This window comes from Diospyros lotus, chromosome 10 (assembly GCF_014633365.1).
Source record: "Diospyros lotus cultivar Yz01 chromosome 10, ASM1463336v1, whole genome shotgun sequence".
NCBI lineage: Eukaryota > Viridiplantae > Streptophyta > Magnoliopsida > Ericales > Ebenaceae > Diospyros > Diospyros lotus.
The window spans coordinates 6,255,019-6,271,818 of record NC_068347.1 but is presented as its reverse complement, the minus strand read 5'-3'; the positions used below and the strand labels follow the sequence as shown (position 1 = coordinate 6,271,818).

General features: G+C 38.2%; 1 protein-coding gene across 1 annotated transcript in view; it reads right to left on the bottom strand.

Annotated features, from left to right (window-relative positions):
• Window positions 1-1,838: 1,838 nt before the first annotated feature.
• The window catches only part of LOC127811378 (E3 ubiquitin-protein ligase COP1-like), a 66,873-nt gene continuing 51,911 nt past the window's right edge, over window positions 1,839-16,800 (bottom strand). The window contains exons 10-13 of the mRNA XM_052351170.1: window positions 5,945-6,049; window positions 5,133-5,312; window positions 2,606-2,716; window positions 1,839-2,522 (exon numbers count right to left, since the gene is read on the bottom strand). Of these exons, the coding sequence (XP_052207130.1) occupies window positions 2,352-2,522; window positions 2,606-2,716; window positions 5,133-5,312; window positions 5,945-6,049 (567 nt within the window). The 3' untranslated portion in view covers window positions 1,839-2,351. The remainder of the gene's footprint in view (window positions 2,523-2,605; window positions 2,717-5,132; window positions 5,313-5,944; window positions 6,050-16,800) is intronic.

The window sequence follows — 16,800 nt, the reverse complement described above, 5'->3', positions numbered from 1 at the left end:
TTGGATTTTTATTATTATTATTATTAATGAAATATGATGTCTATTTTATTGTTTACCAAGTCTGCTTACCTTGTTTTGAAGTTTATATTATTGTTGAGATGCTATATGTGTGAGTTTGGCAATCAAATTGGACAGGTTAATAATTAAAAGACATCCAAAAAGTAGGGTTAGCTAAGAACAAAGAAGGTTTAGAATTAATAATTCACATTTATGAACAATTCTCGACATTTATAAGATAGGCATTATTTCAAGATACCCCCAAAAAAACCAAAAGTTTTAAAACCACAAACAATTCCCGACGTTTAGAAAACTGGGTAATTTTAAAATTCCTAACATTTTTCATAACTTCCCCACATTTTGGAAACTGACCTGTGCAATAAGTTTTCAACATTTTTATAATCGTTAACAATTAAAAAAATACAAATATTTACCGATATTTAAGTAATGGTGAGCAAATTTTACTTTAACTAAAATAACTGAATCGATCAAAATTGACAGATCAAAATTGACAGTTCAATTTAATTCAAATTAAGGGTCGGTATAATTTTCAAGTTTTAACAATTTTTATTATTTTGTTTCGATTTAATTTTTGTATTAAAAAAACTAAAATAAACTTATAATACCCTAAGAGACCAGAGAATGGTAGTATATATCGAGGATAAATAAAAAAGAAAATAACACCAGCTGAATATCTTTTGGATTGAATGTAAACAAAGAAATTTGGGATTAAGCGTGATTGAGCTGTGGAAGCTCAATGATGAGTGACCCTTGGGAAGTTCGCGTAAGCCCATAAGTGGTATCAGAGCTAACCCAGGCCGTGTTTTGAGATCATGTACTTGCCAAAGGTAGAGGGTACTGGACTAGGGACCGTGTACTAGCCTAAGGCTGGGGGTATTGGACCGAGAACATTAGATGAGGAAGAGCTGTGATCAATTATAAAATCGCATGACAAGAACGTCATGTGCTCAAGGAGTGAGAATGTAATACCCTAAGAGCCTAGAGAATGGTAGTATATGTCGAGGATAAGTAAGAAAATGAAACAATATCAGCTAGATACTTTTTAGGCTAAATATAAGCAAATAACTCTCAAATTAAACGTGTTTAACCTGAAAAAACTCAGAGATAAGTGACCTCTAAAAACTTCGTATAAGTCTATCAGGATAAGTTATTTCGATCTTTCGTATCGCTCGATACGGGATGTTATAAATCCAATCGACTAAATTTTTTATGTGAGATCACTTTTTACCAATATTTTGATAATTTTTGTTTGTTTCTGTCGATGTTTTAATTTTTTCCACATTTTTTTTATTTGTTTGATTTTCTCAATTTTTAATTTATTTAATTTTTGATTTTGCTCAACCGGTTCAATTCCAATTTTAACAAAAATCAATTATTTCACTTTTGACAATTCAATTTGATTCAAACCAAGAAAATGCCCCACCCCTAACACAGGAATAACAACCAAGCATTTGTGCCATTTCTCTCTACATTTCAAAGAATCCCCTTACCCAAATGCGCACATAGAGAAAGGTAGGCGATGTTGAAGCCCTAAGAACACCTCAAAAACATAAGACCATGTTCTCTTAACTATTTTTGTGTTGTTTTTAATTTTTTAAAATAGTAAAAACGTGTCTATTTTCATATTTTTTAAAATAAAAAATATATAAAAAAATTCAAAATAAAAAAAAATCATTTTAACATTTTTCATCACAAATGCTCAAAATTTTCAAAATGCAAAAAATATCATAGAAAAAAATATATTTTCAACAATCTCAAATCAGTCACTCAAAATCGAAAACTAAAAATAAATTTAAAATTCAAAACTAAAAATTAAAATATGAAGAGAACAACTCCTAAATAATTTAATATATGCACCAAGTTCAAGTTGATAACACAACACAACATGACACAACAGGACAGGACAGATCATAGGATTGATCCCACAAACCCTCACCACTCCACATAAGAGAAATACATTTGAGACTCCGAAGAAATGAATACATTTGATGAAAACCTATGGGACCATTAGTTTTACACTCACATTAACCACTCACCAATAAGAGAGATACATTTGAGACTCCAAAGAAATTAATACATTTGATCAAAACCTATGGGACCATTAATTTTACGCTCACATTAACCACTCACCAATCTCCCCCAAAATAACTAGAAGAAAATTAAGGCTAAAACATTTTAGCCCTTCATCTTTCCCTCTTTCCTCGTTCAAGTTCAACTTCGTCGAAATCAATATGTACAAAAATAATTACCATGTTCTAAAACAATGAAATTCCTTACCACATTGGCTCTTGAATTTAATACTCTCTATAGATTTTGATGAATATACATGCAGTTCAAGCTGCGAGCACCAGCACTTTAATAGTGCCTTGACTGTTGGCAGCCAACATGGTTGGGCTATCGTTCTTCCAGCATACGGCACTGATGAAGTAAGATCCAGAATCTTCATCGGTTTCATCTACAATCGGCGAACCGAATCTGTGCCAAGTCACAGGTCTTGAGATAGCCTGCAAATCTCAACATTTAAATTGGCTTTTAGGTTTAAATGGATCAAAAATGGGCTCGACTGGCTAAAGAAATTTCTGCTAACCTTATGATAAACAAATACTTCATTTGTTTCACTTCCACAAGCTATATGTCGGTTGTTGACAGCAAGACCGACAAAATTCTTCTCATTCGTATGGCCCCTGAAGGTACAAACCTGGAGCAGACATACGCAAAACTAGCCCGTCAGCAAACTGAACCAAATGCTTCTAAATAATAATAATAATAATAACAATTCAACCAACTGAAGAATTAGTTCTGTTAATATTCCAACTCCAAAATTCTTTATCATTCATATGGCCCAAAGGTACCAATCTGGGCAAAACATAGGCAAAGTAACTATCAATAAAAGCTTCGATATAGCTCTGAACAAAACAACTCAAATGAACAGAAAGAAATATATAAGACGGGCTCCACAAACCTAACCTCGTAGAATTAGGGAAAATGGTGTAGTGTGGGACTCCTTCCCCACATTTAGCGTAATAACCAACAGTTATAGTACTGCTTGGTTGTGATCACATTTAATTTGTTTTGTCAAACCTTAAGAACTAAAATGAGATATTTGTTTCATCATATATTTTAAACTTTGACAGTGAACTGTTGGATGCAACACCACGTTTGAGAAATCATAAATACGGTCAACACACACCCAAACAGAATGCATTTACCATGGAACACAACACTTGCAATACAAGCATGAAAAACTTATCTTGGTTTCTATAAAGCTACCTAAAAAAAAATGAGAGAACATTTAAAACTGTGAAATGTAGCAGATCCAGCCATGCTTCAGCATGAGGAGCATATGCCTTTGTTTCAGTGGTTGGTTTTGTTTTCTTTTTGCTTGTGCTCTCTCTCTCTCCCCCTCCCTCCCTCCCTCCCTCCTAGAGGAAGGGGGGCACCCTGGGGAATCAGTGTGGGAAGAACTATATACTTCGGCTGTCTAGGGCACAGGAGAATCCTCATAGCTATATAATTTCAGTATTTTATCTTCCTTCACAAAAGCAATTTTTAATATTAAGTTTAATTCACTTATAGAAGCTTTCTAAACAGCTTGTGGTGTCAAGTCTGACAATTTCTACAACAGTTTCAGAAATTCAAATCTTGTACATTCATGCAATCCCCCGTCGATTATGTAGTTACAATTCTTTTACAAGAAATGCTAGGGAAACGCAGAGCCACCACAATTTTCCAAGCAACCATATGCCAAAATTTCTGGCACAACTATGGGGCTGTTTGGTAGTATTGTGTTGTGCTATAAACATAGTTAACAATAGTCTTTGATAACTAAGTGTGGTGTGTGTTTATTAATGTTAAAAGCAAGTATATGTGTTTGGCAACTTGGTTAACATTTTACTGTTGTGCTATCTGATGTGGAACAGCAATCAAAAAATAGGGGAAGAAGAAAAGAGAGAAAAAAGAAGAAGAGGAAGAAGAGAAGACCAGAAGAAGAAAAGAGAAATCAATATATTTCAATCAGAAAAGCTGAAAAAAAAAGTTACAATGCGCTGCCTATTTATAGGCAATTAAGGATAACTATCTAAAAAAATAGCACTAATCTCTCTACAAGATGACTCTAATATAACTGAAAATAAAATCAAATTGCTCACCAAAATCATATATCTAACAGAATTGAAATATAATCTAAATCTTAAAAACTGAAATATATTTAAAAACAAAATCAAACTCAAACATCCCTATCACTATAGATATACAAAATGAATAAAAAAGATACTAGTATATTAAATAAGCATTGTAAACAAATATTTTAAACTAAGGATCCATAAACAAAAATGTAGAAGACTACTTCAATATTTTTGTATTTTTCATCTAATATTCACTCTTGTTCAGGATAGAGAGGGGAATAATATAAAAAACAAAATTAAATTAATATATCAAAATTATCACATAACATGTTAATCTTTTTAAATAAAAACAACTCAACAAAGCAAAAAACAAAACATGATAACAAAAAACTTGAAACACGATTAAATAACCATATCCCAAACAAAAATTAAAACTGGAAACTAAAAAATTTTAATTGTTATTAGATGCAGATTAAATAACCCTTTCCCATATTAACACACACATTTACTTTTTAAAGTAGATGGTCTCACTAAAAGTTGTGCCTCTTTTGTTCTTGTTAAGTAAAACAAAGTTGTTGTGCTTTTCAATTTAAAAGCAAAGGTCACTTGCTTTTGCTATGAAGCAGCTTAACTTGTTTTTCTAGAAGCAGCAGTTATGCTTTAAAAGCAAAGATGTGCTCTACAGAAACTGCTTTTTCTTAAATTTTTAATAAAAAGCAGTTGTGCTTTAAAAGCACAACAATGCCAAACAAATCTTAAATAACCCAGTTTTTGCTTCCCTGAAATAGAAAATTCCGCGCTCTTCTCAAATTGGGAGAACTTGCTCCCTGACTGCTCCTGTTACAGGCCAACTCCAAATGGCTTTTAAAATAAAGAGATGATTACTTCAGTAATTTCATGCAGAAAGATGGTCAAGCTAGGAAATTATGGTTTATCCACATCATGTCTGAGTACAAATAAGTGAAAGAATTCCAGGATCAAATTACTCACCGGTAAATTTTCCTTCACATCCCACAAACGTAAGGTGCTGTCAGTAGATGCAGAAGCAAGTTCATCATTTGACAGAAATTTCACATAGGAAACGGTCTTCTTGTGTCCACTGAACACATGGAGTGGATTGCTAGTATTTCTTAAATCATAATAGTGGATATGGTGATCTGCAGATCCAACCTGCAGAATGTGTTAAAGTTAGATACGATAAAATCTTCATCAATTCATAAGAAGGGGAAAAAATTGTGCTGGTGATGCCTGAAAAGCTGCAACAGCTATTGTTACAAACAACACCAAGCTATAAAGGAGTTAGCAGGTGACAACGGGTTTGACTTAGCCTAACACATGCACAGAGAGAGAGAAACCAGTTTACACCATTTCAAGGAACTGTCAGATTGTCTATAAACGAAGTCTACATAGTCCTCGAAAAGAGCAATAGACTACAGGAAATATGAGAGTTTCCAAGATATACCTCAAAAACCAACCTCTCTTATGCATGCTGCAGCAAGATTCAATTAAAATGCAAGTGTACCAACCTTGCTTATTCACTGAGACATTGATCTGTTCCATCCTCCCCCCCCTCATATGCGCACTTCAAAGTGCAATGAGGCAAGGTGATCACTTTCATATGCCACAGCAATTGGCAGAACCCAAATAATAAAAGCTTTATATGGAACACAATATAGCATTTTATAATGTCCAATCTACCCTTGAAGGAAAAATGAAAATGTAGTAAAGTAACTAAGAAACAGGTAGTGGTATGAAAAGAAAAAAGAAGCGTAGGAAAATGGTGAGTTCCTTAGAGGACATACCGCGACATAAATGCTAGATCCAGGATTGTACTTGACACTGCAAATATTAGCTTTCATGTCAATGTTAAGAACACTGGCTTCCTGCTTTGTGCACCATACTTTGACCTGTTAATCACACAGAAGAGTATGGCTAACTTTTCAGTTATCAACAGCATATAAGATTCCATTAGAAATCCAGAAATCTTTCCTTCCTAAAATATCTCTATCACCCCAACTGGCTTCCTAAGCTCTCTACCGACCTTCTCTCCATCCACCAACTCACAAACAATTTAAATTGCAAAGTGATTTTTTCTGCCAAAAATTCTGTTTTCCAGGACTTAAGAATGGGAAGGATGATTGGATTTGCTAGGGAGCAAAACGGGCTCTGCTACCTTGAGGATTCAAGCAAGTCCGTAGTGTTTCCTTTAACTCATCCAATCTTTCAAACTCATCTGAAATTTGGCTTCAACATTTTAGGCTAGGACATTTTTCAATTTACTCAAGAACATGTTTACTTTTCCAAAAAGTTACAATCAATAAGCTTCATGGTGATATTTGTGAACTTGCCAAACATCATTGTGTTTCCTTTCCTTTGAATAATCAAAGAGCTTCTAAACCTTTCTTTTTGATCCATAGAAATGTGTGGGGACCATTAAAGGTTGCAAGTCTTGTAGGGGCTAAATGGTTTGTCATTTATTGATGATTGTACTCGAACTATGTGATTGTATTTTATGAAAGTAAAATCGAAGGTTAGTTCGATCTTCTAGAATTTCCATTAAATGATAACTACTCAATTTCAGATATCAATCAAGAGGATTACATTTGATAATGGAAGAGAATATTTTAATCAAAATCTTACAAATTTTCTCCAAAAAAAGAGGAATTATCCATGAATTCTCGTGTTGATACACCCTAATAGAATGGAATAGCTGAAAGGAAAAATAGACACATTCTAATGTCACCCGTACCCTCCTATTCCACACTAATGTCCTTAAATCACTTTTGGGGAGAAGCTCTTTTGACCGCTGCCTACTTAATCAATAGGGTTCCCTCTAAAGTCTTACATAACAAGAGCCCCATACAGATATTATCTGAATTATATTCTAATTTCTCACCTATTCACAAAATACCTCCTAGAGTCTTTGGATGCATTGCCTTTGGTCATATACACAATCAATGCCAAAGCAAACTTGACCTAGAGCTCTAAGATGTATCTTCATTGGGTACTCCAACACTCAAAAAGGCTAATACTCAATGAAAGAGCCTAAGATGTATCTTCATTGACTCGTAGAGTCTTCGTCACCATGGATGTCACATTCAATGAAAGAGCCTTATTTCCATTCCTCCAATCCCTATCTTCATTGGATGATAGAGAGAGAGACAGAGAAAATAACAAAATTTGGAGAGAGAAATCAGATTCTTTCCATTCATGATCGGTGGCTAAGGCCATAGTATATATATATAACTGTTTGGCTGCTGATCTTCTGGAATGTACACCAAGAGATGTTAGCTAATAACTGCCTAGGAACAACTCCCAGCAGCTTCCAAAATTTTTTGGACTATTCTACCCTTAGGAATGTGACAATACCCCTCCCATTAAAGACATTTATTGTCCTCAAGAAATTACAATAGCTGAGCAACTTGGAAAAATTGCTTGAGGTCAAGTAGGTACTCCCAAATTGGGTGATTAGGGTGGTGGTGGGTCCACTACACCAGCACCTATGTAATTGGGATAGAATTTTGATAGATCACCCTCTTGTCTAACACTGCAAGGGGTTCCTCCCTCTCTTCTAAGCCTGCTTCCAAGAGAGGGAGGTCTGAACTTGTGAAGTCCAGAGGCCCCACCAACTACTTCAGCAATGAGACATGGAAGACGGGATGAATTCCTACTCATTTGAGTAGTTGCAATCTGTAGGCTACCTTCCCCACCTTAAAGGCCACCGAGAAGGGCCCGCAGTATTTCGGGCTCAGCTTGGTGGGAGGATGTCCAGCCAATAGCTTTTGTTGGGACCTCTTAACCTTCAAGTAGACCATGTCGCCCACCTCAAAGCTTCTCTCACTCCTTTTCTTATTTACAAGCTGCTTCATCCTGTTCCGAGCCACAACCAATTCTCTCTTGATCACCTATAATGCTTCTTGTTTTTGTTGCAAGTATTGATCTGCTGCCAACTCCACCTTAGAATATTGCATGACTACTGGTATCAAAGGGGGTTTGTACCCAAAGAGGGCTTCGAACGGGGATCTTTTTAAGGATCGGTGGTAATTAGAATTATACCACCACTGAGCCAAGGGCAGCCACCTGTTCCAACTCTTCGGTTTAGAGTAGCATAGGCATCGGAGATATGATTCCAAACATTGGTTGATTCTCTTAGTTTGTCCATCAGTTTTTAGATGGTAGGCTGTTGACACATGCAGCCCCACCCCCTAGTTGCTTGAAAATTTCCTTCCAAAACTCGCTAGTAAACACTTTATCCATGTCTGATATAATTGATAGGGGCAACCCATGTATCTTTACCATTGTACCAATAGCAATTTAGCCACTTTGGGAGTTGTGAATGGGTGAGTTATACTTAAAAAATGGTTGAACTTCGTCAATCTATCCATTACTACCAGTATAGTATTCTTCCCTTCGAATCTAGGCAAACCTTCTACAAAATCCATGAAAATTTGCTGCCACGCCTGCTTTGGTATGTCTAGAGGTTGGAGCAAGCCCGTCCGTGTAAGGAACTTGCTCGTGTTTACAGCGCTGGCAACTGGAACACTCCAACACAAACTCGATCACATCCTTCTTCAATCCCAGCCAGTGAAAGAGTTGTTTGACTTTGTTGTGAGTGACATTCATACATGAATGTCCTCCAATGGGAGAGTCATGTAAGGATTGTAAAATCCTCCTTTTGAGTTGAGCATCATCTCCTATAACCAACCTCCCTTTGTATCTCAACAGTCCAACTTTTAAGCTGTATCCTTTGTGATTCGTTGGTCGAGCGGCTAATTGGGTCATAAGGTCCCTTGCCTAAGGGTTTGTTTATAGCTGTCTAACACTTCCTTCACGCAATCCGGCACCAAGGCTGAAACTACCTAACATTCCCCTTCCTCCTCCCTTCTTGACAATGCATCAGCCACTGTATTCTCCTTTCCTTTTCTGTATTATATCGTATAGTCCAATCCCAACAGCTCGGTTACTCCCTTTTTCTGTAACTGAGTGTGCAACCTCTATTGCATTAAGAACTTGAGGCTCTCGTGGTCCATTTTTATCACAAATGGACTCCCTTCCAAATAACATCTCCACTGCTATGAGTACTGCGATTAATTCTATCATAAATGCTCAACCCCAAGTGTTTTGGGGCCAGGGCTTGGCTGAGAAAGGCTATGGGTTTTCCCTCTTGCATTAGAACTATGCCCACCCTCAACTCACAAGCATCTGTCTCCAGTGTAAAGGGTTTAGAGAAATCAGGTAGAACTAGAATTGGAGTGCAAAATGTTGTCTTTGCCCTGAAATTCCATTCAAACCCATTCTTCTTCAGCAACTCAGTAAGTAATTTTCCGATACTTTCATAATTCTTGATGAATTTTCTGTAGTACCCCATCAATCCAAGGAATCCCCTCAATTCCTTCATCGTTTGTAGTGTCAGCCGCCATTCCACCATGGCTGGACTTTTTCTTGGATCGGTATTTGACTGCATTCCCCGTGATTATGTGACCCAAATATTTCACCCTTTTTTCTATGAAGATAAACTTAGACCTCTTCACAAACAATTGGTTAGATCTAAGAATTTGAAAGGTAGTTCGTAGGTGGGTCAAATGTTGATCGAAATTAAGGTTGTATATGAGTACGTCGTCAAAAAAGACAAGGATGAATTTTCTGAGGTGAGGGCCAAAGATGTGGTTCATCAAGATTTGGAAAGTGGCAGGTGCATTGGCTAGGCCAAAAGGCATAACCAAGAACATATATAGGCCTTGGTGGGTCTTGAATGCAGTTTTAGGAATATCTTTGGGGTTCATCCTAATTTGGTGATATCCAAACCTTAAATCCAGCTTCAAAAATATGGTGGCCCCAGATAATTCATCAAGGAGGTCCTCTATAATAGGGATGGAGAATTTGTTTTTGATGGTATGGGAGTTTAGTTGGCAATAATCGACACCAAATCTCCATGATCCATCCTTCTTTTTTATGAGAAGAATAGGGGAGGCAAATGAGCTTTAGCTCGATTGGATTATTGATTTGGACAACATGTCTTTCACCAACCTTTCAATCTTTGGATTTGGAAGGGAGAATACCGGTAGGATCTGACATTAATGGGTTCTGTATTGGGTTGTAAAAGGATGGTGTGTTCTAAGAATCAGTTTGGGGGTAAGGTAGATGGCTCAACATACAAATCCTCAAATTCAACCAATAATGAGTGTAAAGAGTCGTAAGATTGTACCTCACTTGAAAAGGTCACTGTAGCATCCAAGTTGAACCAAGAATGATCAGCTACTGCCTTTCCCTCGGTATCCCCTTATTCCTCCTCTAACTCGATTGCATACAAGGAGTGTAATTTAGCTACGGCTGCCCCTCGACGCTCAAAACATTTTCTTAAGTTGCTGCCATATATCACTTTACACTCCCCCTCCTCTAAACTCCTGATTAACATTAATCTCTTGCCTTCCCTTTCAAAAGTCACTTCCAATCTATTAAAATCAAATATCAATGGACTCACTGTTCCCATCCAGTCAATGCCTAACACGATGTGGAAACCTCCCAAATGCAAAATTCTTAAATTGTGGTGAACTCATGCCCCTGCATCCTCCATGTGAAGTTTTTGCACCTATACTTACTGATCATTTTGCTACTGTTTGCAACTGTAACAGCTAGGGGAAGGGTGGCCTGCAAGGGGCATCGCAACTCTTTGGTTGTGTCCTCATCCAGGAAGCTATGTGTGCTACCACTGTCAATAAGGACTACCACTCCTTTCTTCCCTGCCACCTTGAAACGAGCGCAACATTCCTATACTAGTTCAAGCCACCTCCATTTTGTTCTTTATTAGCTCCACCCTTGAAACCATGAGTTAGCCACATCATTGAAATAGGTCATTGCCATGTTTACCTTGTTCCCTTCTGCTATTCGGTAGTGGTAAAAAAAAATGTTCACATCGTCTAATCCACTACCAAGGTGTATCCCGTTCAAACATCGGAATTTCGAGTCATGGCATAGGAAGATTATTCTGGTTCGTCGGGGATCCTCGAAGAGAGCCTTCAGCAGCATACTGTGTTCGTTCATCCACTTCTAGCCGACCTCTTAGTTCGATGAAGATGGGTGCTATCGTGGCTCATGGAGTGAAATCCACCGGCAGGCTTGCATTAGGTTGCCAAGAAAACATGGAGAGGGTAGCACTCGACTGTCAACTCAACCCCCAAGAATTCTTCTCAGAGGTTCCTCCCCATCATCGACACATCTGCTCAGTTGTGGCTCCTTCCTGGGTGTGTCGAATTCCTGCCTTGACCATATCTAGCCTCTCATCCACTTGCTCATGGTTCTATCAGAGGCCCAATTCCAAAGCATCCAACCTTGACTCCAATTGTTTCATCAGTGTGCCTTTCGCCATCCTCCTCTCGGTTGCTCACTATGTCTCCTCCTTCGTTGGTTGGAACCACTAGACCAAGCTGTCTAATCCTATACTTTTGGTTCTACCCTCATTCGTGACGGAATCCTACCCAACTCGATTGATCGATACTTCCAATCGAGGTGGTGTCCAATTCATTCGCACGAACTACTTGGTTCGCCGCCTTCGATTCTACCCTTCCTTGTTGCAGAATCCTACCTAGCTCGATTAGTTAATACTTTTGATCAAGGTGGTGTCCAATTCATTCACTTGAAATTCTATCTCAGGCCAATGACTGCCTTGCTCTAAGACCAATTGCCAACATCTCCAAGCTGACAAGGGTATTATAGGATTCTCATGAGAGAATCCTGAGAAAACCCAAAGAAGAGACACAGAGAGACAGAGAGAGTGTGAGAGTTACAGAATTTGGAGAGAGAAATCATATTCTTTCCATTCATGATCGGTGGCTAAGGCCACAGTACATATATATAACCGTTTATGTTGATCTTTTGAAATGTACACCAGGAGATGCTAGCTAATAACTGCCTAGGTACAACTCCTAGTAGCTTACAAATTTTTTGGACTATTCTACCCTTAGGAATGTGACATCCTTCCACTCCCACTTCTTTCTCCACTCATATACCACCTTCTTTGACTCCAATTAATCCATTGGAGGACACCATGGCTCAAGAACAACACCAGCCTGTTGAACCAGCTTCGAAGCTAGCCGAACTGCATATTTACTCAAGGAGGCCAAAGTCCAACATGCACCCTAACACAAATCCAAGCAACTGAACTTGTATCAGGTAATGAAATCACTCAACCTACTTCAGTTGTTGATGAACCTAAATCTTATGATTTAGATTTACATTGAGAAAAGCTAGTAAGAAATGTATCCATCTCCCAGTTTGTTTCACTTCACAGACTAACACCTCAACACAAAGCCTTTATCACTATTCTTCATTCAGTTGCCATTCCCACCTCGATAAGCGAGGCTTTAAAAAATAAGGATTGGGTACAAGCTATGAAAGAAGAGATGAATGCACTAAAGAAGAATAAACATGTGGGAAGTTGTAACTTTATCCATGGGAAAGAAACCGGTAGGATGCAAATAGATCTACACCTATAAGTATAAGGCCTATAGAACCCTTGCAAGTGTTGATCCAAATTGCTCCAATCAACCCATTGTATATTTTGATATTTAACAAAACATAATTTTAGTAAAATTATTTTTGGTATATTTAAATCCCCTAATGAATTTTTAATATGTCTTATGGCGGAAAACATATTTTAAATATTATAGTATTTTGTGTATCAAAATTAACCAAGAAATGTTATTTCTCTAAGTCATGAAGATTAGCACATTATAAGGGGACATATAAGAAAATGTTTTCATTTTGAAAAACTATCTCCCGGTATTTTGATAACTAATATTCATTGTTGTTAAAATGATTTTTAATTAATTTTTCAAGAAATAGAAGATAATGTATTTTGGGACTGGTAAAATTGCTAAATCTCGAATTTGTACTAAAACCAAAATTTCATTTTCTTATTTTTATTGAATCCAAATGGGGGTACTTTCTTATTTACATTTATGTATTAAAGTAAATATCCAACACTTAAACTACATAAATGTAAATATGTTGTAATGTATTCATGCTATGGATTGTATCATCAAGCAAATCTAATTTTTCAAGAAATCTGGATTGACAGTCGACTCTCAGTGAGGGACAGTTGACTGTGAGTTATGCAGAGTCGACTTAACCGAGAGCAAATTATGCAGAGTCAACCTGGTAGCATTGGTGTATTTCGAAGAGTCGACTCTAGCAGTGGAGAAGTTAACTCTTTTATAACTAGAGTCGACTCTCACTTAAAATGGTAGTCGACTCTTGTTTCAGGAAAGTCGACTCCTTGAATCGAATGGTCGGATTTTTCTAGCCGTTACAAATCCGTTGGAAGTTCAAGTATATATATCAAGAAGAGTTTTTTGGAAAAAGCTAATGCTCTATCAAGTCCTACATCTTTAAAGCACACCCAAGCTCTCAAGCAACCATTTCAAGCAATCTAAGGCTCAAGCTTAAAATCAAATCTTTGGAGCCCAAAGCAAAGGAGATATTCTCTCCAAGAGTGGTAAAAATTGTATCATTATATTTGTTCATTTACCTTGTATATTTTTCATTGTACTTATATCCATATTTGGCCAAGATTGTTGGACTTAAGATTGCATTGTAACCATTTTAATTGTGGATTGTGAGTGGCCTCCTAGACCCAAGTAATCTAGGTGTATTGTTGTAATAGTTTCTGAGGTGAGCTAAAGGAAAAATCTCAGGGTACAAGTTTGCTAGGTGTTCTTGTGTGGAAACCTAGTGGTGGTTTTAGTGGAACCTCAAGTGTCGGGTTGACCTTGAGAGAGTGGACATAGGTGTTGGAGACACCGAATCACTATATATCTTGTGTTAATATTGTGGTTGTTTGCGTATTTATATTGCTATTACTCCCAAACAACATATATATTTATAACAAGTATTTTCTTTGTATAAGAAAAGCCGAAGAGTTTTAAAAGGGAAGAATTTGGTTTAATAAGTTTTTAACACTCAATTCACCCCCCCCCCCCCCCCCCCCCCCCCTTGAGTGGCCATTGTGTATCAAGGGACCAACAGAAAGGTATAAGGCAAGGTTGGTCACTAAAGTGTACACTCAAACTTATGGAGTTGATTGCCAAGAGATGTTTTCCCTCCCTTGCAACTAATTTCACTTGATGTTTGCAACAATTCAATGTGAAGAATGCATTCTTACATGGGGAGCTAGAAGAGGAAGATTTTATAAAGCCTCCACCTGGTTTTGACAACTTCAAAGCCAATCAAGTTTGTAAACTAAAAAAGGCTCTGTATGGTCTCAAGTAGTCCTCACGACCCTAGTTTGGAAGATTCACAACAATAATGCTTGGAATGGGCTAAAAGCAAAGTAGGGGAGACAAAACACAATTTATTAAGCATATGCAAGTAGTAAGGGTGTTCAAAGAAACCAACAAACCGTGGAAACCGACCGCACCACACGATTTTTTTAGGGGAACGGTTTGGCACAGTTTGAGAATACCTCAAACCGCACGGTTTGCGGTTTAAGCAAAATCCTAACCAGCTAACCTAATCTTCCATTCTTCCTCTTTACCCAGCCCCGCCGCACCAGATCAACGACATCCATTCCTCTTGGCCTTTTTTTTTTTAGTCTCCACCCCGTTGGTAGCCGCACTCTTGAGATTGACGACATCCTCCCCATTCTTGTTATAGAACTTGAGGTTGAGGCGCTCTCAAGAATTAGGATCTAACAAGAAGATCACCAAGTGGTCCAATTGCCAAGTGGTCGACAACATCGTCTTGGAGTCGAAGGCATCCAAGTGTTGTCAGAGGAGATCCCCTTTCGGTCACTCATTTCCCTCTGCCTCCGTGCTGTCGCCTCTCGTCGACACCTCCAACAAGATATCGTAAGAATTTGAAAACTGTGATTTTATGCATTGGCTTTATTGTTTTACTGTGATCATAGTTATCAAAGGCGCGCCTAGGTGCAAGGCGCCAGTTTGGCGAGGCCCTCGCCTTGGGCGCCTAGGTGCTGGGGCATGAAGCGCGCCTCATGAAACATAGGTCTTTTAATTAAAACTTGCAGCCCAATCGCTCCTCACTCCTCCCAACTCTAGCATCCAGTCGCGCTTGCCTCCTCTCCAGCCTCTCCTCTCCAGCTCGTTGCTCGCCCGATCTTCCTCTTCCTCTCTAGCCCCAGCCGCGCCTGCCTCCTCTCTTCCTCTCCTCTCCAGCTCACCCGATCTTCTTCTTCCTCTCCTCTCCAGCCGCGACCCCCTCCTCTCTTCCTCTCCAGCTCGGCCCGATCTTCTTCTTCCTCTCCTCTCCAGCCGCGACCCCTCCTCTCTTCCTCTCCTCTCCAGTTCGACTTGATCTTCCTCTTCCTTTCTTCTCTAGCCGCACCTGCCTCCTCTCTTCCTCTCCTATCCAGCCACGCCCACCTCCTATCTTGTTAATTTCCTCTCCAACCGCACCCTCTTCCTCTATTCTCCTCTGCCCACGGTCTTCCTCGCCTCTCTTCTCACCTGCTCTTCAAGTTCAAGCTGTTAAGGCTGCCCACGGTCTTCTCCTATCTTGTAAGTTCTTAACTTGTTTTTTATTTGTTTATTTCTTGCATTCTTGCCTAATTTCTCTTGCTGGCAGCTGGTTGTTGATCTCTCTTTTAAGTCTTTATAGTTTATTTCTATCATTAGGAGAATTTTGTGGAAGTTGGAATTGTGTTGCAACAGCCCAATAAATGTCGTCAACCACTTCCAAAACGGACCCGGCATGGAATTATTTTGAAACTGATCCTAATGATAGAAATACCACGACATGTAAATTTTGTCGTAAAGTAACAAAATGTGATATATTTCGGGCAAAACAACATCTTGTGGGCGGTTTTAGGAATACTAAAGCTTGTCCAAAATGTTGTCCATCAGTAAAAGAAGAGATTGGAGAGTACATGCAAAAGAAAAAAAAATAATAGGGATGAGTGAAATATAGCATCGTTGGATGATGATCTTCAATTTGGTGAAGGGTATGATGATGATGATGATGAGCCGCTGCCTCAAAGTAAAAAAAGACCCAATGTATCTACCAAAAGTGGAAGCGGTACTGGTAGTGTTGGTAGTGTTAAAGGGCCAACACAAAAGGGTCCACTTGATGTTTTTCTTAAAGACCCAGAAGTTAATGTGTTGAAAAGCAAGGGCAAAGAAAAGCAAACAAGGTTGGGTGAGCATGATTTTGCAAAAAAAGAGTTAAGAGCTCGAGTTTGTAGAAGCTTTGCACGATGGATGTATGATGCAGGCATTCCATTCAATGCAGTGACATATGACAGTTTTAAAGTATTTATAGAAGCAGTTGGTCAGTATGGTCCGGGTGTGAAGCCACCTAGTTACCATGAAGTCAGGGTTCCCCTTCTCAAACAAGAGGTGGAAGCCACTCGTGAAATGATGAAAGATCATGAAGAGGCGTGGGCCAAATATGGATGTTCCATGTTGTCAGATGGCTGGAAAGACAAGAGGGAAAGGACATTGATTAACTTTTTAGTCAATTCTCCTAAAGGAAGTATGTTTTTGGAGTCTGTTGATGGTTTTAGCAATTCAAAGACTGGGGAAAAGATGTTTCAATTAGTAAGTAAATGTGTGAAAAATGTTGGAGTAAGAAATGTGATGCAAGTGGTCACCGATAGTGCTTCAAACAATGTTTTAGCATATATGAAATTTATTTTTGTAATTTG